We start from the raw sequence: 25,573 nt of genomic DNA on the forward strand, positions 1-25,573 counted from the left end.
CTACCTCTGGAAGGCCCATTTTCAAAAGAGACACCAGCAATTTTCTGCAAGCTAAGTAGCCAAATGGCCAATTCATCAAATGGCCAATCTGCAAACTAATGGATTTTCTGAATGAACACTTTATTAACATTACCAACTTCTAAGATCTATAGCAATTTCTATTAGATGGAACAGTTTCACAAGCTTTTAAAGATTTATGTGATGCAGTAGTTGACTGGTTTTCATGTGGTCTTCACAAATCATTTGAAGGAATTTCTATTTATCAAAAGCTAAGGATGGTTTATTCTTCTTTTGAATATATTTAACTTCTGAATACATTAATACAGAGTATGTTCTTGAATGTAGATTTTTCTTGAGTGTATTAATATTATGCCACTTGGTTTATGCTCTTTCTGTCCCCCACTTTCTACTTCTCCTTTTCTGTCTGCCTTCCCGTTCCTCAGTTTCTCTCTGTGACTCAGTTTACCTAGTTGTAAAGACACAGAAATCTCCCTCATGAGATTGGTGTATAGGTTAAAGTAGATAATGGTGGCAAAGCATGGGGCCTGGCACATAGTATGCTCAGTATGTTTTAAAATTACATATGAGTCCCCACTGTGTACAAGACACTCTGCATGCACCATAAACACTGTATTCAATAATGCATAGGCCTCGTTTTTTTATGCTCTGACAGTTTATATTGACCATTTCTTGTTCTTGTCAGATTCAAATCCAGGTCTCTTCAACCCAAAGTCAGAGCTCATCAACACTTGTCTTCACTAGTTGTCTCAACCATTTATCAACATAAATAAGGGGCATTTGGGAAATGTTTTTTGACCTGGGAACAGACCAGCTGCAGCTTTTAAAACCAGTATAAAGGTCTCTTTTGCTCCCCCAGTTTTGAGCAAGAAGAGCTTTGGGGGGATGCCAAGCAGAGAGTGAAGATTGTTATAAAAAGTAAGTTCTTTTCTAAAGACATTTACAAATGTGACCAGAAACCAAAGAGAAACCCTATATCAGATCTCGTAATATTTGACAGTACATTTCAATACATCTTCTCAGTTGAAGAGACTCAGAAAGGTAGAATTAAATAAATCAAACTCAGTATAGGTTCAAATATCATATTTTAGGTAGGTAAAAATCTGTCATTTTAACAGATCATGCAAACAGGAACACAAGAGACAAAATATCAGCTTTTACACGCACTCCATTTTTCTACATATATGACAGTTTGGCATTAAGTTTTAAAATATAAATCACAACCAGATTGCGATATAAACCCAAGGAAAACTGGATGTTCCCATGCCTTTGCTAGTTTTTACTGAAAAAGTGTGCCTATAAAAGAACATGATGACTTTTCTTCAACAAACACAGCAGAACTCACAGATAAAAATGCACACTGCCTTCAAAGTATCACCTTCTGCAGCCTCGGGCATATTCTATGTCAGCCATTCCTTCTCTCAACACATCCTTTTGAGAATTGCCACCACTTTCAGGAATAGTGTGTGTGTGTGTGTGTGTGTGTGTGTGTGTGTGTGTGTGTGTGTGTGTGTGTATGTATGTGTTGTATACTTAACAGGACAAATTTTTGCCATTTGGAGGTAACATGTGACAATAAGCTGGAACCCCACCGGGTTTTCATTCCAACTATGTGATGTTGGGCACCTTATTTCACCTTGCCACACCTCAATTTGCTCCTCTAGTAACACCATCCTCCTGCTGTGGGGTGTCATAGAGCTTCAATGAGATAAACATAACCCAGCCTTCAAGAAACGTGGCTTTCTTCTCTCCATTCCCATTTTTTTGTTTTTATTTTGCAACCATTAAAAAATACCCTTTTCCTCTTTCTTTTGAGGGCATCTTTTATCACTTTTTTGTTACTAGTCAAAAAGAATTGGGGGTTGAAAACAGTGAACGTACAAGCTGCATAATTTCCTACTAACTCTAAGATATGTGTGAATGAGAAATAATAAGGCAGAATTTCCAAGGTGGTTCAGACACTGGTTCTGAGAAAGCTGTAGAAGGGGCTCAGAGGAGAGGTGTTCTAAGAAGTGACCACAGTCACGATAGAATTGCTGTCATGCCTATCAAGGTGACCCCTGGAAGGGGACAGCATCTATCTGCATATGTAAGGTCTCTACACAGTCCTATAACTCCATTCCAGGAAGGCTTAAGAGTTCCGTCTAATTCAGCAGTGAAACTCTCCCCACGTGTCCCTTCGGTTTCCAATTAATTCCCGTCTGCACGCTTGAATTACAATGAGAGTCTGAGGCTCCCACACTTCCTGAGGAGCAGGAGAACTCATCCAGATCTGATTCTCTTGGAAATATCCTGCTCTCTGCTCAGAGTACAGAATCTATCTGCTGACCACCGCCATCTGCTGTTCTGCCAATGGTGCCTAAGAACTTTCCAAGTTACTAGTCCTTAAGACTATTCTTTTTGACTCCAGAAAGCCCAGCTGTCTGGCAACTCACAGGCCTTCATCCTCCATTTTCTTCAGGAACATTGCTTTGTTTGCATCCTCTTGTTGCCTCCCTTAGGAGCGAATGTGCAGAATTTTCTTGAATGTCTTCTTGAAGTTTTCGTTGCACAAGGGGTAAATGAGGGGGTTCAGTGTGGAGTTGATATAGCCCAGCCAGATGGTGAACATGTGCACATGCTCATTGCAACAGTTCTTGCAGAAGGCAATGACCATGAAGAAGATGAAATAAGGAATCCAGCAAAGGATGAAGGCCGCCATAATAAAACCCAGTTGTTTGGCTGCCTTCCGTTCTCGGTTCGTGTGCAGCCCAGACACATACTGCCTTGAATGTGAGCGGAGCCTCTTCCAAGTGAACTTGATGTAATCAAGGCCTATGCTAGACCCACTTCTAGGTTTACCTTTCCCTGATGCTGACTCTGTGAGGGTGTCTGAGTCTGTCCGGGAGGACTGGCTATCACCTAGGATCTGATCCTCTGATATCTCATTGGCCCCATGCATGTTCAGGCTCTGTTCATCCATCCCAAGCGGGCTCTGGCTCTGGTTGAAAACTACATAACTCCTGCCACTCCCCTCTGCCTCAGTTTGCACCTGCACAATATTAAGTGGAAAGCACTGGAGTCTGTCCACTTCTTTGTCCTCCTCTCGGCTGAAGACACCTGGGGATTTCATCTCCCCTGGGTCTTGGGATGGTGGCTTCAGGATAGGCTCACCACTGGCATCTTTTGACTTCCTTTTCAGAACCTCCCAGGGAGACTCCTTCCCTGGTTTTTTGGCCCCTGCCTTGGGGTTCTCTGGCTTCAGCTTAATTTCAGAGAAGTAAGGGTGGGATCCATTGATGAGCTCTCGGTGCTGGCAGTGTTGCCGTACAGCCTTGTAGATCTTGGCGTAGAACCAGAGCATGAGCAAGGTCGGCAGATAGAAGTTGATGATGGCAGTCATGATCTTGAACCAGGTGACATCATAGAAGTCTGTCTCACACTTGTCTTCCCGGTGTCCCGAGGCCTGTGACATAAAGTGATGCCATCCCAGAATAGGAATAATCCACAGGAAGGAGAGAAACCAGGCCCCCAAGATGGTGGCTGATGCTCGGGTCTTGGTACGATATTTCAAGTATCTGAGGGGCTGCTGGACAGAGCGATATCGATCAATGCACAAGATGAAGACACTGAAAATGGATGCTGTGCTGGCAACGTAGTCCATGGAAAGCCAAAAGAGGCAGAGAGGCTGGCCCAGGGACCACTTGGACATGAGGAGGTAGAGGATGTTCATGGGCATGACGACAGCTCCCACGATCAAGTCTGCCACGGAGAGGCTGACAATGTACAGGTTCCCCACAGTGTGTAGCTTCCGCTCGCTCCGCACAGCATATAGGACCAGCAGGTTGAGTCCCACTGTGACCAAGGAGATGGCACTCAGGACCACCACCAGGGGCATGAGTTGGGGGTTGGCTATGGTGGTCTTGTTCCCCTCGCACATCTTGTCTTCGAAGGCGCAGGAAGAATTGGGAAGGGTCATTGGCACAAGAGCAGCCTCCAGCTGTGGCTCCCTCCCTGGGAAGAAAGACACAAGGATTAAGGTCAGAGCCTTGGAGATCAGTAGAGTCACTTGGTACCATCAAGTTGATGTAACTGGGGTTGTATGCTGTTCAGGGCAGTGGATACTGCTGGTTACCGACAGTCTATATCCCCTTCTTCCTTAGTCATTCATTTCTTCACCTATTCAATGACTATTTAGTGAATTCCTGGCATTGTTCTGGGCACTGGGAATATAGCAGTGAACAAAACAAAAATCTCTGCCCTCATGGAGTTTACATTCTAGTCAGGGAGTTGGGCAAAAGCAAGGCAAAGTTTGTATAAGTCCCATGTTGCATGTGTTCTGGGAAGGTGGACTGCATTATGACTGGTCTACACCGGATATGGCACTCTAGTTTGAAGAAAACTGAGAAGCCCTAACAGAGTGTAAATCTCTCTTAAAAATTTAGCAAAAACAAACTACTTTCATATTAAGACAAAGCCAGATAAATTCTTAAGAAGAAAACTAAATTTGTATGATATTTTTTTTCAGATAAAAAGCAAGATCCTACAGCATTTGATCCTTGTGGGAGGAACCCTTGAGTTACTTTGTTGGAAAAGCATCATGTGGATAGCACTGATTTTGCCCCAGCTCTGCCATTGGTATTCTGAGTGATCTCTCAGGCTGTGTTTTCTCACAGGTCAAACGTGAAAAGTGGCGCAGGTGATCTCTAAAGGCTTTTCCAGGTATCCTGTTCAGAGTCCTGCTTTGGGTATTTTTTCATATTCTCCTCCAGCTCTGAACTGCCCATCAGAGCAACCCTCCAGCTTCTTCCAGTATGCCTCCTCTGAACAGCATCACCTTCTCCTCTTATGACCCAGTCCTGCTCTCTGCTCCTGTCACTCTCCACTGTCTGCCTGAGAGCCTTCCCCACTCACCCCTGTCAGCCCCAGCCATCAGCTCTGTGAGGATAATAGCCCCCAAACCTACAGCTTCAGCCTGTCTCTTTCTCCACTTCCACATCCCAAACCAGCACCTCACAGCTTCACCTTCAGCCCTGACCAAGCTCACACCCCTTGGAATAGTCTGCAGCCATCCCAGGAAGGAGGAAAGAGGCTAAGGAAGTTCATCTCAGTTTTATTTTTGATTTTGGGTGGGAGAAAGCAGGAAGCATTTCCCCCAAACATTCCCACAGGCTGCTATTCTCAAGGTAGCTCCAACCACCCTCTGCTACAGATGTGTCTCGTTTCTCTTTTTTTCCTTGTTGCCTTGAGGACAGTTCTATTTTCTCATTTCTCTCTTTGCCTCATTGCACACAGAGGGGGATCGAGAATCTCTTTTCACTCTGCATATACTATTTGTCATTCAACAATGTGACAGAAAATGATTTTTTAATATAAAAATCATTGATTTTTTTCCTTTTTGACTAAAAAAGAAAAGTTGTGACGATTGAATTGAGATCACTGACCTAAAAATTACTGTCGCATATTAAGTGTTTAGGGGTGAAATCTACTGAGGTCTACAGCTTACTTTGAAATGAATCAAAAAACAAGTTGGGTGGGTAGTTGGTTAGAAGAAGGGATAAAGGAACAGACATGTAATAAAGCAGGAAGAGCAAAATGTTAATTTATAACCCAGGTGGTAGATATATGGGTGTTCACTGTACAATGCTTCCAACTTTTCTATTTTATCAATAATTTTCATAGGAAGATGTTGGGGGAGATTAACGTAGCATATATACATTTATCCTCCTCACCTACCACTGTAAGCTCGATTCCTTATCACATGTTCTCCTCTGTAGCTTGGACGTGTTAGTTTGCATAAACATAAAAGCAAACGATCAATACATATTCGTTAAATGGATGAGTGAGTGAGAGAGAGGCAGGTGCCGCGAAGCATCTCAGTTCAGAACTTACTCATTCAACAGCTATTTACTGGTGAAAGGTTCCCTTCAGCTCAGTGAGCTGCTTCAGAAGCAAGAGGATCCACTTTTATCCTCTGAAGCCATGGAATTGGGAAGGATTCCTGGAAAGGCAACCGCAACCCCCACCTGCTGCCTCTCCTGAGGAATGCGGGGCGGGGCGGGGTGGGGGTGGTCGGGGTGTCAGGGAAAGAGGAGGAAGCCTGAGAGAACCCTGAAGAGTGGGCCCCACAGGGCAGGCCCCCAAAAGGGCGGCAGGAGCAGCCATGTCCATGGCGACCTCATATCCCGCTCGGGACTGGCTACGTAATTTGCGGGGCCCCGTGTAAAATTAAAAATTAAACAATTATTAAGAATTTCAAGATGGCAACAGCAGCACAGGAAACCGAGACAGGAGCCCTCCTGAGCACAGGGCCTGTGTGGCTGCCAGGGTCACAGGCCCCGTATGCTGTTCCTGCTCTCTGGTCTTCTTATCCAATCCCCGAACATGCCCCACCCGGTGAGATAATTCATGTAAGGCGCTCTTCCCTCCCTCGGGGATCTGCCTTTTGGAAAAGCAGATCGTTGAATGGTTCTCTCTCTATAAATGCCAAAGGGATGTCAGACTGAGTGTGGGAATTGTGTGGGGACGGGGATCCTCACTGCACCTCACGATACACAGGAGGCCATGCTCCCTTTGGGCTGCCCAGATCCCAGCAGGTTCTGAGGTGCTCTCTCTGGGATCAAGGCCAAGCCTACAGAGATGGTGTGGGCGATGGGTGTGCTCTGAGAAGAGAGAATGGAAGCCAGAGGAGGCACTTTGGACAGGGCAGTTGGAGAAGACAAGCGGGCACCTGTAGATTTTTTATAGCACTGTGTCCCTAGAGGACAGGTGATGGAAGGAGAGGGTTCTCACCCCAGCTCTGCCACTTGGTCTGTGTGGAGCTTGGGTAAACAGCCACGCGTCGAATTTCCTTACCTGTAAAGTAGGGAAAACATCATTATCTCTCTCCCTGGGCTGTTGGGAGGGTCATTTGAGGCAGTGGGGTGGGAAAGCTCTGCTAATCCCCAGGTAATGAGGACCGGGTGACACGCAGAAATGAATCCCTTTTCTCGAAGAGGCTCGAGTGTACAAGCAAGCCATCATTTTTGAATTAAGGCAATGGCTCCATTCCAAAACCATTAGCTGCAGCGGGACCTTTTCCAGAGTGATTACAAATAGTCTAATCCAATCAGGCCCAAGTGCCAGCAAGTAAACAAAGGTAGTCAACGTTTCTTCCACATCCTTGGGAATACTGACTGGAACAGCTACAACAGTAAGGAGCCAAGCCCTGGGCTTTTCAGATATCGGTTATTAAATGCCTACCACAAGCCCATAGGGAGGTCTTGTGATGATCCCCAAGGTAAGGATGAGGAAATGCTCAGCTCAGGCTCAGAGAGGTGAAGCAACCAACTCAGGGTCACACAGCTAGGAAGAGACTGGTGAAGTCAAGATTCAAACCTGAGTCTATCTATTTCTCAACCTTTGTTCTATTGACATTTTGAACTGGATAATTCTTTGTTGTGAAGGACTGTCCTGTGCATTGTTGGCTGTTTAGCAGCATCCCTGGTCTCTGCTTGCTAGGTGCCAGTAGCATCCTCCCCCTCTTCCCAGTTGTGACAACCAAAAATATCTCTAGACATTGCCAGATATCCACTGGGAGGTAAAATGATCCTTAGTTGAGAACTACAGGTCTAACTGAAGAATAAACACCTCAACTGCCTTGAGCTTTATGCTCAAGGTCAAAAAGGACTTTCTAAAAATAGATGTTATCTAACAATGCAATGAATTGCCTTGATAGATAGTAAGTTCTCCATCATGGGAGGCATGCAAGAAGAACATTGGAGAAGGAGTGATGTGTGAGCTGGGCTTCGAAGGATGAATAGAGGTTCACCAGGAGGAAGGAAGAGGAATTTAAGGATGAAGAAAAGAAAGAATAAAAGTACAGATCTGAGTTCGAGGAATTGGGAGGGAATTGTTGGAATGATGAGTCAGGGAAGGCATTAGGGGACAAGGTGTAAGAAAGCTCTTTTACACCTCTGTGCTTCTGCTTGTGCTGTTTCCCCCTCATGGAGCACCATTTGCCTTGAAGCTCTTAGTTGCTCCCCTCTGTGTCCCCACAACACTTCTAACTTTCCCTTTGATATCACCCAGCTTATCATTCTTTCTTTAGCTGATTGTCCCTAACTAAACAGGGAGCACCTCCGGGGCATGGAAAGTGTCCACTATTTCTGTTTCCGACGTGAGGCACCCATGGCCATCAAGGAGACACCCCCTCCTTTATGGCAGGGCCCACTCCTTTTCATTCACTGCCATTCTCCCATGCTGGTGCTGGGCAGGTACATGAGGGATGCTCAACAGACGTTCATTGGATGGGCTCTGAAGAAGCGAGACACAAATGAAGAGCAACAGGACACACAGGAAGAAGGATCTAACTGCAGAAGGTGTAGGCTTATTTTTCAACAAAGATGTCTAAACCAGCAAAAACTGGAGGTAAGATTTATGCTACTGATGAATATTGATAACCTTCATTTAACTTTTCTCTTTTTTCCTGGAAACTTTATTGTTGGAAATTTCTCTCATGGTAATCCAAAACATGAATACAGATTTATGCACAAGGATGCTTATTGCAACATCATTTATGATAGGCGATAAAAGGAAAGAAATCTAACATCTGGGAACTAAATATATTATGGGATAGCTACAGAATAGAATATCATGCAGTCACTGATAATCACATTTATGGAGCACCATTAGTAATATGGAAAAATGCTTATGATGAAATTAAATTTACAACAGATGTTGTTTATCCAGGATGATGTTAATGCTGTTACCAGGTTTAGCATAAGGATGAGTCTCTGTTATGTTATATTAACAGTGGTTTCCTCTGGGTGGTGGGTGATGTTTATTATCTTTGGCATTTCCCAAGATCTGAACAATGAGAGCATCTCAGTTTTATAACAGGGAAAATAAGACCTAACTGTATTCATTTTTTTTAAGATTTTATTTATTTATTTGACAGAGAGAGACACAGTGAGAGAGGGAACACAAGCAGGGGGAGTGGGAGAGGGAGAAGCAGTCTTCCCGCTGAGCAGGGAGCCCGATGCGGGGCTCGATCCCAGGACTCTGGGATCATGACCTGAGCCGAAGGCAGACGCTTAACAACTGAGCAACCCAGGCACCCTGCATTCATTTTTTAGAACAAAATAAAATAGATTTATTCCATTGGAAAAAAATTTTTTAGGGAAAGGTCTTCCACATTCTTAGCACATCTTTTATTTTTTTTAGTGAAAAGTGAGAGTTTGGGATTCCTTTCTTGATACATTGCCTCACCCACCACTCCTCCTTCCAAACTGCTCTACCCTCTGAATCATTTGCATTGGATGTTTATTTTAGTCAAGTAAGTCTGAACATTAGTTTCTTTGTTCTAATTCTGAGAGGGAGGTACCATGCATGAAAGTACCCCAAATATTCTCACTGAGTGTGGCCAAGGCATAATTTCCATAAAATGCCCAGGCTTATCAATGCCACCAGCTGTGGTGCCCAGAGCAGACTGCAAATAGCAAAATCCCATTATGAACCTGGTGTTGCAGGAACATGCCTGATTTTGAATGTAGGGCAGTGCTGGGTTAAGAGTTAGCCTCTGGGTAAGATGCAAGAGGTAGATGTCCTTGTGGGCAGAGTGGCCCTGAAGATTTTTCTGGGGGTGGAGATACACTTTCTACAGAGTCAGGGAGGGAAAGCTAATAAGAACAGGGGACTGAGTGTGGAGTGAGAGGGAGTGGCGGGGACTGCGGCAAGCTGGAGAGTACATTCTGTCTGAAGAGGACAGCTCTAGCTCTAGCTCAGACACCACCAACCGCTGCAGGCCCAGATCTGCCTATTTTTTAAATGAAGCATAAAAGCTGGATTTCTATATGGAATCTTTTAGTTTTTATAATGTCACTTATTTAGTTGTTTTGCTTTCTTGAACAATTGAACACAGGTCAAGAAAAAACAGATTTTGAGGACATGACCTGTGAGCTCCGAGCTGGAGATGTTAAGCTAGTTCATAGGGAATCTGGAATGCTGAATACAAGATAATGACCCTGGGATAGACTCCTTTTGGGGAATCTGCCCAACTCACAAGCTTCCTTCTCGGAGAACCATCATCCAGCTAGGGGTAGACCCTGGCAGCCAAATTTATACCATGTAAACCTGATCCCTAGTCATGTGATTGGACTGGAGGATGTCATCTGACCCAGAAGGGCTAAGTCCCATTCTCTCTTCTGGAAAACTGGGATGGGGGTTGTGCAGCCAAGATAGTCTGTTGGTCTCATGAACTGAAGTGACAAGAAAGGGTGGGGGGGGAGCTGTGGCTGCCATTGAGGGGCAGTGTTGCTCATATGCAGGCACACTGAAGTAAAGGAAGGGATGTAACGAGGCCTGGGACAAATGCCATGACCTGTGCTGGAATAACTGACCTCTCCATGGGCAAAGATGGATCTAGACCTTTCCCCCTCACACCATACACAAAAATCAACTCAAAATTGACGATAGTCCTAAACATAACAGCTAAACATCTTAAAACTATCAGAAGAAATCATAGGAAAAAAGCTTTGAGATCTTGAGTTAGCTGAAGATTTCTCAGACACAACGCCAAAGGCACAACCCATAAAGGAGAAAATTAAGTAGGACTTTGTCAAAATTTAAAACTCCTGTGTTTCTCTCTCTCTCTCTTTTTTTTTTTTTTTTTAAGATTTTACTTATTTATTTGTCAGAGAGAGAGTGCACAAGCAGGGTGAGAAGCAGGCTCGCTGCTAAGCAAGAAGCCGATGTGGAACTCGATCCCAGGACCCTGGGATCATGACCCGAGCCAAAGGCAGACGCTTAACCGACTGAGCCACCCAGGCATCCCAAAACTCCTGTGTTTCAAAAAGCACCACTTTTGAAAGTAAGAAGCTACAGAATGGGAGAAAATATCTGTACCTCTTATATCTGCTGGATCATATGTCTGATGTATCCAGAATGTGTAAAGAACTCTTCCAACTCAATAGTAATAAGACAAATAACCCAATCTAAAAATGGGCAAAGGATCTGAATAGATGTTTCACCAAAGAGGGTATAAGAATGGCTCAGAAGCTCATGAAAAGATGCTCAACATCATTAGTCATCAGGAAAATGCAAATCAAAACCACAATGAGATACCACTTTACATCCACTGGATGACTATACTTTTAAAAGACAGACAATAATAAGGATTGATGAGAATGCCGAGCAATTAGGATCCTCCTATACTGCTGGTGGGAATGTAAAATGGTGCAGCCACTGTGGAAAAGTCTAGCAGTTCCTCAAACAGTTAAATAGAGTTACCATAATCACCAGTGATTCTATACCTAGATATCTACTCAAGAGAATGGAAGATATACGTCCACACAAAAATTTGTATGTGAACGTTTCTAGTATTATTGATAATAGCCAAAATGTGGAAACAAGCCAGATATTCATCAACTGATGAATGGATAATCAAAATATGGCATATCCATGCCATGGAATATTTTTGGCAATTAAAAAAAAAAACGCCAAGTACTGATACATGCTATAGCATGGATGAACTGCAAAAACATCATGCACATAAACGAAGTTAGACACAAAAGGGCAAAACATTGTATGATTCCATTTACAGGAAAAGTCCAGAAGAGGAGATCCATAGAGACAGAAAGTAGATTAGTGGTTGCCTGAGACAGGGGGTGGAAACAGGAAGGAGTCTTTGGGAGTGATGGCAATGTCTTAAAATTGAATTCTGATGATGATTACACAACTCTGGACATTTACTAACAATAATTGAATTGTATGATTTACTCAGAATGGGTGAATTTTGTGGTATATAGATTATAGTAAAAAAAGTTGATTAAAAAGAAATTCAGTGGTCCAAGCAAGAGGCTGTCTAGGTTTCCAGACTTCTGTCTGTTTTAAAAACCTGTATTGCTCCCTAAAATACTTACCAGGCACTAGAATTTTTTTTAAGGGAAATAAAGGAGTGTTAGGCAAATAAGGCCGAAACTAAGGGCAGATCCTAACTGGAGTTGGGTCACAGTTTTGACTCCGAGCTTCCCAGGAGCCAGAGCAAAGAGGAAAAACAGGATCAATTACAAGATTCTAGTGTCATTTGAATAAAAGCAAAATAGTCGCTTAGCAGAAAGACAGCTTTAGCTGGAACTAAGTTTTAGATAACATGGTTTCTTGTAGAGGGGGGCACAGTGAGATGTTACATATAACTTCTTAATCCTTAGCAGCCGAAGAGTGGACATGACTTAGCTACATCAACTCTTCCCTCCTGTGCTTCCATGATCCTCTCTCATTTTATAATTTGGCTTAAGAGTTTGGGAGGTTGGACTTGTTTATCTGCTCTTCCCAAGCCCCACCCCTGGTGTGACAGGCTGGGATTTTGAAATGAGGCCAGGAATGGGAAGCCAAAGGATAATTATCCCTAAATGACAAACAAAAGAAGTATAAAAAGCCCAGCTCCATTCTCTCTTACCCTCTGACATTGAAAAGCAACGAATGAGAAGAAAAATAGTATTTCAAAGCCTTCCTACATACCAGCATTGGGCTGGGAGGGTTTCCATGTTGCTTCATTGAATCCTCACAGTGCCAGTTATGATAAAGGAATTATTTTTTGCCCCCATTTTAATGATGTGGAAACAGAGGTTTCTGGAGTTTATAGGGCTTGGTACCCTGCACTAAGATCCAAAGATGACTGAAGAACAAGTCCCTGAATGGCCCAAGTGACACCCACCTTCTAGGCTATTTGAAGGGGCTTCAGACCCCCTGCCCTAACCCACCCACCTTTTCACTACAGTAAGAAAGAAAGAGAAGAAAATACACGTTTTAAATAAAGATTTCACGGCACTGGAACTACGAACATCTGCACTAACATTTGACAAGGACACTGTAGACAACACCAGGCCCAGCATATACACACATATCATTTCATGACACAAAGAATAATACTTTATTTTTGTTCCAAATTCCCTGAGATTAAGCCTTGAGAAAGGCACTTTCAAAGACCAAAGTTATCCAGGCTGTTTCCTTCTTGAGAAAAAAAGAATTATGTATGATATTGAAGTAAGTAAAAGAGCTGGTAGAAGAGAAAGGAGAGGCAGATGAGATGCTTACAAGAGAGAGCTCCTAGGTGACTGGGAGTCTCTTTAATATCTGTCCCCTTCAGTCAAGTGACCCCCTGCCGGACTGTGCAGCAGTCATCCCTGCACCACACGTGGGGCTCCTCGGCGCCACCTGCTGGCCAAGCCTCCTACTGGTACTGGGGCCAGGCTTGTCTCTAGATTGAGGTATGTGTGTACAGGAGCATAGGTGAGAGTGAATCAGTCTGGCTGCTCGTTCCATTCTCATATGCATTCATTTACCCATCCATCCATTCATCCATCCATCCATTCATCCATCCATCCATCCATCCATTCATCCATCCATCCATCCATCCATCCATTCATCCATCCATCCATCCATCCACCCATCCATCCATCCTCTTTTCCCTCCACCAATCCATCCATTCAAAAACTCCTTACTGAGGCATCAGGCACAGATGCTATGATAGGTGAAAGACAGACACAACCCCAGTGCTCATGGAATTCATGGCCTACACCAGTGGTTTTCAACATTGGCTACCTGGAGACTTTTTAAAACATACTGAGACATCTGTTTCAGGGAAGATTGAGTACAGGTACTTTTCCCTATTTTTTCTGCTAAGTACAATTAAAAAAAAAAAAACCAACCCTGAACACTATATTTAAAACAAACATAAGACAACTCTAAAAGGTGGAGAGGCAAAGGCAGACCAGCTAGGAATCCCAGGACCCAAAGAATGACACAGTGATGAGTTCCCTGGGTTTTTATCTTGCCATATATATCTGAGCCTTTGAGCTACAATGGTTGGCAGTTCAGAAACACTAATGGGTACAGACAAAAAAATTAAAAAGCCCCAACAAAAGTCTGCTGTGTCTAGCCAAAGGACCAGAAAAGGGGCAGCCTAGCAAAATAGAAAACTTTTAGACTAAAACTGGTCTGCTTGCAGCCAAACACCACAGAAAACACTAGAGTCCCATTCTGATCCTGGCTAGCAGAGGCTGAGTGGAGCCAAGACTTCCGCCCTTGTCAGAATACAAGGTGACCCGACCCTCCTGCTGGGGAGGTGTCCCTACGGTCCCTAATAAGGACTTTCGTCCTCAGCAGGTAGAGATAAACCCTGCACCCCACCCCCCAGAGTCAATAGAGGCCACATGGGGGAGCAGTAAGGAGGCACCTCTACCCCTCTCAGCCAGGGAGTTATTCCCGGGGCCTGGTAGAGAGCCAGAACTTGTCCCTGCTCATGAGTAATGAAGACCCCTCCCCCTTCAGGTGTCACAGAAGCTGAGGGGGGAACCTGGACTTCTACCCCCACCAGGAAGTAATAAGCTGGTGGCACACCCTCATCCCACTGCCTCTTGTTTCCCCTTCCCCAGAGCAGTGTCTCATAACACCAGATAAAACAGAAGACGTATATTTGATCCAGAGTCTCAAATGCCCATCTAAAATTCCCACATTTCAGTTGAAAATCATTTCTCATATGAAAAACTGGGAAGAGCTCATACAGAATTTTTCTTAAAGTAATCAATAGATACCAATGCCAAGATGACAGGGATGCAAGGATGCCCCAACAAACACTTTAAAGTAACCATCATAAAAAGGTTAAAATGTGCAAATGGGAACATCCTTGAAACAAAGGAAAAAACAGAAAGTCTGGGCAAAGAAATAGAAGAAAAAAGAAGAACCAAATGGAAATTTTAGAACCAAAACATCTGGTAACTAAAATAAAAACTCAATGGTTGGGTTCAACATCAAGATGGAGGGAACAGAGGAAAGAATCAGTGGACTGGAAGACAGGACAATAGAAATTAGCCAAACTTAACATCAGAAGGAAAATAGACTGGAAGCTAAAAAAAAAAAGGACAGAGTCCCAGAGATCTGTGGGACTATATAACAAAAGACTTAACACTCATGTAGGCATAGTGCTGGAAGTTGACAAGAAAGAGTGTGCGGATGAAAAGGTACTGGAAGAAAACTTCCTAAATTTGGTAAGAGACATAAACCTTCATCAAGAGGCTGGGTGAACCTCCAACAGGATAACCTCCTCTTAAAACCCACACCAGGACACATAATAAACTTTGGAAAACTAAAGAAAAAAAATCTTGAAAGAAGCCAGAGAAAAACACCTTACTATAATGAGAATGACAGTAGATTTCTCATCAGAAAATGTGGCGATGAGAAGGAAGTGACATAATATTTCAGAAGCCAAAGGAAAAGAAATGTCAACCCAGAATCTCACACTCGGTGAAAATACCCTTAGGAAGCGAAGGGAAATCAATACATTCTCAGAAGAAGAACTCGTACAAGACTTGTATGCTGAAAACTACAAAATGCTGATGAAAGAAATAAAAGATCTAAATAAATGGGGAGATATACAGTGTTCACGGAGTAGAAAATTCAGCATAGTAAATGTGTCAACTCTCCCCAAATTGATGTACAGATTTAATGCAATTCCTGTTCAAATCTCAGCAAGGTGTCTTATAGATATGGATGAGACCATTCTAAAATTTATATGGAAAGACAAAGGGCTAGAATAGCTACATGATTTTTCAAAAGAAAAATAAAATGAATAAAATGAAATCAGGCTATCTGATTTCAAGACTTATTACATAGCTGCAGTAATCAAGACTATAGTATTGGTTGAGGGGTAGGCACAGAACAATGGAACAGAATAGAGAACCAAGAAACAGGCCTGCATAAATATGCCCAAGAGATTTTTAACACAGGTGCAAAATCAATTTAACTGGGGAAAGGGCATTTTCAACAGATGGTGCTGGACCAGTTGGACGTCCATAGGCAAAAAACTGAACCTCACTCAGAACCTAAGAAAATTAACTCAAAATGGTTCATAGACTTAAATGTAAAAAGTAAAACCATAAAACTTTTAGAAAAACTCAGAGAAAGTCTTCAGGGTCCAGGGCTAAGCAAAGGGGTCTTAGACTTGACACAAAAGCATGACCCTTAGAAGGAAAATTGATGAACTGGATCTCCCCTCCAGTTATTTACCTACTCCCATTATAATCTTTGCTGGATCTATGTGTTTCTTATGCCATCATTTCCCTTATATATATTTTTAACAGATCCACTTTTTTTAAGCTTAAGTTTATTTTACTATAACATATAAGAAGCCAGTCATCTGTTTTTTGTCATCTATAGAAGCTTTCCATAAGAATAAATACGATGACAACAAAACAAGGTGATTAAATTCTAGCCAGATATTTTGAGGAAGGCTCTTCATTAAAAAAACAAAACAAAACAAAAACATGAGTACTTATCGGTATTAAAGATCTACCAGCACCAAAATGAGACTCTCCTGCGGGTAATCAAAAGAATCGAAAACCAATGTGAGTCAATATTAATCAACGCCACGACTGTTTACAATTTATAGTCACTTCAGGTACCACCTAAAATGTGGTAAGCACTGCCCGAGATTGTTTTGCTCCCAAATGCCTTTAATGAAAAGTTCAAACCCTTTAGATAGCTGGCATGATATTTCCTTCATGTTTGACCCACTATACTCCAGTAAACATGAAGTCACTGGTCCCAGACCCCTCAGGTTCTTTCAGCCTTTGGGCTCTGCACATGTTATTCCCTCCTCCTGGAAGAGGATGTGCCTTTGGAGCAGGGACCTCATTTTTGTATATGATTCTCTCCTTCTGGGCCTACTTCAGAGCCTGCCCACAACAACAGGTGAGAAGAATGAGAATAAGAAAGAGGGGGATGGTTGATAAAGGTTGATAATGAAGACTGGAAGCCGGGCACCTGGGTGGCTCAGTCGGCTAAGCATCCGACTCTTGATTTCGACTCAGATCATGATCTCAGGGTCTGAGCTCAGTGGGGAGTCTGCTTCTTTCTCTCTCTTTCTCTCCCCCTCTCCCTCTCCCTCTGCCCCTCCCCCTGCTTGTGCATGCTCTCTAAAATCAATCAACCTTTATTTTTTTTAATTAAAGATTTTATTTATTTGACAGAGAAAGAGATAGCGAGAGAGGGAACACTAGCAGGGAGTGTGTGAGAAGGAGAAGCAGGCTTCCTGCCGAACAGGGAGCCCGATGCGGAGCTTGATCCCAGGATCCTGGGACCATGACCTGAGCTGAAGGCAGCTGCTTAACGACTGAGCCACCCAGGCGCCCCTCAATAAATCTTTAAAAAGAAGATGGGAAGAAAAGAGGAAGAAGGGAGGAAGGCGGGAAGGGAAGGAGAGAAAGAAGGAAGGAGGATGATGACCTACCTTTTTTTTAAGTTTATTTATTTATTTATTTAAGTCATCTACCTCCAATGTGGGGCTTAAACTTGTTATCCGAAGGTGAAGAGTCGCATGGTCTTCTGACTGAACCAGCCAGGCACTCCTGAATTTCTGTTTATCATACAAAACTCATCTTAAAAGTTCCTTCTTCTTTGAAGTTTTCCTATATCTTTAGATACATCTAAACTCTCCTTCCTCTGGGTTCCCACAGTATTGTTTCCATATTTCTATTTTTTTAAAAAAGATTTATTTATTTATTTGAGGGAGAGAGAGAATCTCAAGCAGACTCCCTGCTGAGCGAGGAATCCGATGCAGGGATCTATCTCACGACCTCCGGATCATGACCTGAGCTAAAACCAAGAGTCAGATCCTCAACTGACTGAGCCACCCAGGCATCCCCCATATTTCTACTGAGGCATTTAATGCTCTGTATTCTACTGACTGACTGAATGAATGAATGAATGAATTCAGGTATCCTTCACTTAGACTTTGACCCTTATAAGGGCAGGAGAAATATGATAGTCACCTATTATTTCAGAACCTAGCCCAGAGGTTCTTAACCGTGGCTGCATGTTAGAATCCCATGGGGAGTTTTAAAAAAAAATCCTAGGGGCGCCTGGGTGGCTCAGTCAGTTGAGCGTCTGCCAGGGTCCTGGGATCAAGGCCTACATCAGGTTCCCGGCTCACCAGGGAGTCTGCTTGTCCCTCTCTCTCCACCCCTGCTAGTGCTCTCTTGCTCACTCTCTCCCAAATTAATAAATAATAAATAAATCTTTAAAAAAATAAAAAAAAATACTGATGTCTGGCTCCCACCCTCAGACAAGATTCTGATTTTCTTGGTATGAAGTGTGATCTGATTATCAGGATTTTTGAAAACTCTCCAGATGCAGCCAAGACTGTGAACCATCACTTAGCCCAAAGCTGAATGGTAAGAGGAACTCAGTGAGTGATGAATGAGTGAATGGAAGAATTCTTTCTTTAACACATCACAGTGCTGACCCAACATGACCATTTTCAGGGTTTCATGCTATGCTAATTCATTAATATATTCAGGAACTATTAATTAAGCAATAACGCAGTACCAGGTGTTATGCTAGGCCACGCTGCTGGAGATGGAAACATGAGTAAGACTCCCACTTCTCCCCCTGTTCCAATGTGCCTTTGGGAAAGCTGGGGCTGTGTCCTTGTTGGTCCGAGAACTTTCTGTCCTGCTGGTTAATTGGCCAGTACCAACAGCAACCATCTCCCCAGTGACTGACAGCAAACCTTACTCCTGGCTGCTTCTTTGGCAAATGTAAGGACAGACTCTATAAATTCCCAGAGAGAAAGTTCCTGGAGGGTAGGAGTGAGTCAACAGAGCAAAAAGAAAGTGGTCCTGTCTAGATCTCTCTAAGCACTGCAGAAGCGACAGGTGAGTCTCACAGGTGGCTGACTCAGGTGAGTCTGACAGGTGAAACCCTGTGCTAATTAAATAACTTCTTTTTGGGTGTGTATTTACTCAAAGAAAATCTAAGGCCTTAGGATATGATTAAGATCTGAACTACCTCACACTTAAAGAGAACTTCCTTCCCAGTGGCTGCCCGCTCATACTTAGAGTTGCTTTAAGATTTGCACCACAGATTACCGAAAAGCAGAGATAATGATCATTTGTGCCACTGCTGTGCTGGTTCAGCCTTTGATAATATCTCTGCTCAACTGTTTAACAGCTTCCGAACAGCATCCTGATTCTGATCTGGGTCCCCTCAGCCCATCCTACATGCAGCAGCCAGATAATCTTGCTAAAAACCACACATCCAATCACCTCTTTCTCCTACGGAAACTCTAATGGCTTGCCATTGCTGTTGGGCCACAATAGGATACACAGGACTTCCCCCCTCTGTATAATACAAGGGTAACCCAAATGAAACTGGGCTGTCTTGTGTCCAGTCTAACCATGGTTACATTCAGAAGAAATTCAAGTCCAACATCCAAGAAGAAAACAGATGGAAAATAACTTAAACCTTTCCTGAAGACTCTTAAAGAGGCAAAAAACCCCACAAAAACCCACATAAAACCTAAAGCACCTCTTGTCCCATCTGTTACCCTACTCTGCCACTTCCCATGTCAGCAGCTTGCCATCAAATCTCTCCCTCTCCTCTTGAAAACTGTAGTTTGCATTGGTTCCCACTTTTACTCTTTCTCCCATCCACACTCTAATCTTTCTGACCTATTGAAGACACCTTGCATTTCTAACAGAAATCCACTTTGCTTTCCCGGTGCTTTCTCTTCTTTTCCTGTAAACTACTCCAGTTAGCACCACAGAAGCCCAAGAGACAAGCATTCAAAAACAGATTCCACTCTGGAAACCGAGGGACAGTGCCAAGCGGTGGCATGTTAAAACCTTTGACCTCGCACAAGAACCGTTTCCATCGGGATGGACCCAATTTCCCATGTAGCGTCCTCTTCTGGGACTCCACGTTGCTTCCACAGACCTGGCTCTCACACACCCCCACACCTTTGCAAATGCTGTTCTCTCTGCCTGGGCTGCCTGTTCCTTCCCTCTCAGCCTGACAACACATTTAATTAATTCTTTACAACCAGCTCCGATGTCACTTCCTCTAGGACTTTCTCAGTTCCACCGGACAAGTTCATTGGCTTCCTTCTCTAGGGTTTTTCTGAACTTGGTACAGACCTCGGTTGTAACCCCTGTCGAGATGGGTTGTAATTCCTTAATTACTGACCAGACTTTTCATTAGACCTGAGGTGCCAAATTTAAGTCTGAGTCATCTCTGTGTCCTCAGCCCCAAGAACCAGGGAGTTGCTCAATAAACAGTTACTGAATGCTCTAGAAATATGCTCCAGCTACGAGTGCTGCAGAAAAGCATTTCCCAATGTTCTCCGCTCTGCTCATTAGCCTGGGAGCTCATGTCACAGTGGAGCTTGAGAGATCGGCCCTGGCACTCACACGGCTATGTCTGGCCAGCCCTCCAAAGGGTAGTCAGTCCCTCTCTCTGACCCCAGCCAGGCCTGGTTCTTGCCTAGTCAAAAATAAATGAAGTTAAAGACAGCCCAGCAATTAGGCATGAGAATGCAATAAAGGCACACAGACTTGAAAAGAAGTCAAACTTCTCTATTTGCAGATGACAGGATCTTATATCTAGAAAATCCTAAGGGTTCTACAAGAAAATGATCAGAGCTAATAAAAGAGTGTGGGGGCCCTAGGTCCTCAGTTTGGGATGGGAGGGGCCCTGCTGCCACCTGGATCCACCTCCCTGTGGCATTTGCCAGCACACCTTCCTTCCAGGAAGCTCCTCGGCAGCAGAAGCCATGTCCTCATCAGTCTGACAGCCTCATCTGCCAGCTCTGCTTGGTGCACAGTAGGTACGCATATCACAGGGCTTCATCAGGGATGGAATGATGGGGTGGGGGGAACAGTCTACTAACGAGAACACGTCTGTCCCTTTTGGCATGTACCGGAGTGATGGCATCACTCTGATGTGGGGTATGAGGATAATCTGGCAGGCACACATTGTGGGTGGGGGGAAGGTTGTCCCCTTCCCTGCCGACAGCTCCCCATGCATCCAGTCCCCATCCTTTGCAAATCTGCAGAGGAGCCATCCTAGAAAGAAGAGCCCACTCTTCATGGCACAGGATTTGTCCACTCATCTTTGTTTACCGTGCATCTGGCTCATAGTAGATGTTTGGTTAATAATTGTTGAATGAATTTGCTGTGTGACTTTGAATACTTCTCTCAACCTCTCTGGATCTCCTCTGTTAAACAAGGGGGGTCTCACTAGATCAGAGGCTTTCAAACCTCCCACCAGTTCTCTTGGTAGCACAACTACTGGTTCTTATAAAAATTTATAATCAGATAAAAGCAGGTTGCTCTGGTTGGAGGAGAGGAGTGGAGGTCCCAGAGTCCCATCTGCTTGGCTCTTCCCCTCACTCTTTGTCCCAGAATCCCCAGAAGCCCCTCAGAATACAGTTTGATAACAATTGTGCTTGAGGAACCCTAAAGGTCCTTACGGCTATAAAATTCAGATTGCTCTTTAAGGAACATCTGCATTTTAAGAGAGCGACTCTGTAAAGGGAAAGCCCTTTCTGACACATTTGGACAACTATTATTGCATGTCTAATGTGCTTGAATGGTGGAACCTGAGGCCCCTAGATTGGAAGGGAGAGGTAGGGTTGTCTCGAGATGGAGGATGGATGCGTCCCAATGCCTTGACACCACATTGGATAGAGAGTACCACTTGCTCTGCCTGGACTTGTTTGTAATTTGGCCCTGGCTACAGAGCATGTCAGCAGTCAGCAACCTGGACCACTGTACCTTCCTGTCAGCCTGCCATCTTTTTCCTACACGGGCATCTGCTTCATAAATGGTTGTCAAGAGAACCTTCCTCATCCAGGGAAGTTACAGCTGTGAATATGCAGCATGATTCGGTTCCTTGTCCTGGCCCAACCCTGGCTTGTCCTTCACCCCCACCCTGGCCCCTGCCTCCAGCTACTTTGCTATTTCCCCAGTTCCTGAGCCCAGGGCATAGGTGTTAAAGAGAGGCTGTTAGTGCCCTATGCCATCAGAACAACCACACAATCATTGGCATATAGGATTAATGGACGATTTTAAGGAGAAACTGATATAATGATGTTCACAGTGACATTATTCAAAAGGTGGAAGCAACCCAAGTGTCCATCAACAAACGAGTGAATAAACAAAGTATGGTCTCTACCTACAATGGAATATTTATTATTCAGCCTCAAAAAGGAAGGAAATTCTGACCCTTGCTACAACAAAAATGAACCTAGAGGACATTGCGCTAAGTAAAATAGCCAGTCACAAAAGACATATATTGTGTGGTTCATTTTTTTAAAGATTTTATTTATTTATTTGAGAGAGAGAATTAGAGACAGAGAGCATGAGAGGGAGGAGGGTCAGAGGGAGAAGCAGACTCCCTGCCGAGCAGGGAACCCAATGTGGGACTCGATCCCGGGGCTCCAGGATCATGACCTGAGCCGAAGGCAGTCGCTTAACCAACTGAGCCACCCAGGCGCCCATATTGTGTGGTTCTATAGTTAAAGCACGTTTATAGAGAGAAAGTCGAGTGATGGTTGCAGGAGCTGGGGAAAGGCGGAATGGGGAGTTGGTGTTTGATGGGTACAGAGGTTCAGTTTTGTAAGATGAAAAAGGTTCTGGCCAAGCAACTCCTTGCAACATTCTGGGGTAGAGTGTCTAACATGAAAGGATTCTTCAGTTGAAGGGGATCTTTAGAGGGAATCTTCCTGGGAATTCAAGGCAGATTGAATGTGAGTGCCTAGTAGATGTAGGGCATGCACTGAATTGTTACATCTTACATTTTTTTTACAAACTCATATTCCCACCTCCAGATACTTGAGGGAGCAGCAACCCCAGTGACACCATCTGCCTTGATTTCTCCTCTCAGTTCAGTCAAGGAATCAGGGGTTGGTCATCTCTTTCCTGCTCCCGGGGAAGCAGGATCGTGAAGGACACCGGCTAGGAAAAGGGACCCTCTGAGAAGCAGGGAACCCTTCCCAGGTAATTACCCTCCACTTGTCTGTTCCTTAAGCTCACACGACCTGGTAAAGGCAGTAGAGGCAAACAAAGCTTACAGGAGGCAGCCCAAGCCTAGAAGGGTAAAAGCAGCACCATGTCCCCTACATAAAACACCAGAAAGCAATTTACTGTCTCCGGCGCATTTTCACCTGCCACGGGCAGGCTCAGGAAGCGCTGGGGATTCCACACCTCTCACTGCCTGCTATTTCCCGGGGCTACTGGAGGCTCCACATGTTTGGAGGAAACACAAGTATGGGCAGGCTCAGCCCGGAGCACCCCAGGTTCCAGCAAGCAGCCTAACCCACCTCAGTGACAGTTCTTACGGGGGACGGGATTTTCAGGAGAATCAGGAGGCGTCAGACCTCAGAGAAGCGACTCTGCCAAGATCACACAGCAAGTCAGGGGCAGAGGTGGAGACAGCACTCAGGGCTTCTTATGCCCAGGTCTGCTTCTTTCCAGGACCACCAACTCACACTGAGAGCTCGTACGAGGGTCCGGGTGGGGTGCCAGGGGATGACGTGCATTCTCCTACTAAATGGCCAGCACAATGCTAGGGGCTAAGTACTATTATGATTTCTTTTCCAGATAAGGAAACCAAGGCTGAGAGAGGTTAAATAACTTGCCAAAGGTCAGAGAGCTGACGGGAGGCAGACCCTGAATTTTTATCTGATTGTATCCAACACCTCCTCCCTTATTTTAAAAGTGTGTGTGTGTGTGGTTTTTTTTTTTTAAACAAGACATAAACACAGGAAACAGCACAAATCTAATGAGTTTACTCAATAGATGATTATAAGACACATACAACCCAGGTCAAGAAAGAGGACTTTGCCGCCCAACCCCCACACTTGAAGCAAGCCTGACCAGTCCCTGAACTCTGCCTCCTCCCTCTTTGCTCACGCTGTTCCTTTTTCCTGCACTACTGTTCTACAAAATCAGGACTGACCTACTGAGACCCTGCCCAACCCAGAGGCCCAGCCCAAGGGCTACCCCTCCTGAGACGCTTTCCGGATTCCTACTACCTGGCCTGGTCAGAACCTCTGTCATCTCTCAACAGGACAGGCTTTTGCACACCTCTCTCATTTTCTTTAGCATATTCTATCTGAATTTGTTGGTCTAAGTAATAATCATCTAAGGTCAATCATCATTATTGAGGACTTTCATTGTGCTGGTCACCATGCAAAGAACTTAAATGCATTGTCTCATTTAACATGTAAACCTCTATAACCATGTCCGTTTTAAAGACTTGGAAACTGAGGCTCAGAAATACTAAGAAGCTCAAGGTCACACAGTTAGCAAGGAACAAAGCCAGGCATTCATTCCTCCAATCAATCAATCAATCAATCAATCATTATTTATTAAGGGCCTATAATATACTAGACATAAACTAGATGTTGGGAAAATAGCAGGAATCAAGTCAGACAAATTCCCATCCACAAAGAGCTATCATTCTAGTGGGGAGACACAGTTCATTAAAAAAAAAAAAGTAAATAAATACTACATTAGGTGATAATGAGTGCTTTGAGAGAAAACAAGGGGATTATTATGTCTGGGGTAGGTGTGCTATTGTATAAAGGATGATCAGGGTGATGTGGTGGCATCTGAGCAGAGGCCTAAAGGAAGTGAGGGAATGAATCACGCAAAGATCTGGGAGAAAGAGCATGACAGGAGGAGGGAACAGCCTGGGCAAAGGCCCTGGGGTGGACACATCCTTGACATGTTTGATAAACACCCAGGACATCAGTATGGCTGGAGCTGAGTAAGAGATGAAGGCAGAGAGGTGGTAGAGATGAGATCATCTGGGGCCTTACAGACATGGTAGATACTTTGGTTTCGACTTTGAGGGAGATGGGGAGCCACTGGAGGATGGCTCCTAGAACCCATGCTCTTCATTACTATGCTATACTTTCGGATCGTTACTTGAATGAGTGCCAAAAGGTACTTGCGGACATTTTTCTCATTAAAACCAGCAGGATGGCAGCCAGACAGCCAAAAAAAACCCCAAAAAAACCAAAAAACAAGAGATAGCAAGATCTGAGCTTACAGGGCTGGCATGACCATCCCCTTGCTTGTCAGGAGGCTCTGTGGCCCCCACAGCACAGGACTGGTTGGGGTGCTGGGGTGACCTGAGTGGGTCCTCTAACTGGACTTGGCAAAGTGTAAACTTCCCAGGCCTGTCCCTGGGAAGGTCTCAGCCCCTCCATGAAATGTGTCCTAGAGGCAGAGAGAAAAGGCAATTTCTGTAATGATTCACTGGAGAGAAATGAAAATTGTGTCCAGGCTGGAAAACAATCCATTTGAAAGTCACACACTTGCCTCCAGAATATATATATATACATCTCTAACTCCAGGGTGCTCTGCTCATGGGATCCCGGGGTCTTCGGGGGACTAAATGAATATACCAAAAATAATAAGTTTATTCAATGCTTACTATGTCCCGGGTGCATACACTATTTCATTTTGTCCTCAAGGCAGTTTTGCAGGGTAGGGATTATGAACCCCATTTAAGGGATGGAAAACCAAAGCCAAAGCCACAGAGCTGCTAAGGGGCCAAGGGGAGATTCAAATCCAGGTCATCTAAGCCTTTGCTCTACCCATTAACAGCTAGACTGGATGTGATCTGCCTTGTGTTGACACTGGGATAGGATCCAGAGGCAAGCAAGACAAACCCCTACCCTCCAGAAGTTGTACCTACAGTCTACCTAGGCATGTAGCTGAGTGATGATGGACAGGTAATTAGAGTCAGC

General features: G+C 44.2%; 1 protein-coding gene across 2 annotated transcripts in view; it reads right to left on the minus strand.

Moving 5' to 3' along the window:
• Window positions 1-1,084: 1,084 nt before the first annotated feature.
• Window positions 1,085-25,573, minus strand: part of HRH1 (histamine receptor H1) — a 73,425-nt gene continuing 48,936 nt past the window's right edge. Inside the window, exons 2-3 of one of the 2 annotated variants that reach the window (XM_078075032.1) lie at window positions 6,790-6,852; window positions 1,085-4,011 (exon numbers count right to left, since the gene is read on the minus strand). In XM_078075032.1, coding sequence (XP_077931158.1) covers window positions 2,516-3,976 — 1,461 coding nt within the window. In that variant the 5' untranslated portion in view covers window positions 3,977-4,011; window positions 6,790-6,852 and the 3' untranslated portion in view covers window positions 1,085-2,515. The remainder of the gene's footprint in view (window positions 4,012-6,789; window positions 6,853-25,573) is intronic. The other variant, XM_036079892.2, reaches the window with a different exon arrangement.

Source organism: Halichoerus grypus, chromosome 1, assembly GCF_964656455.1.
Source record: "Halichoerus grypus chromosome 1, mHalGry1.hap1.1, whole genome shotgun sequence".
Taxonomy (NCBI): Eukaryota; Metazoa; Chordata; class Mammalia; order Carnivora; family Phocidae; genus Halichoerus; species Halichoerus grypus.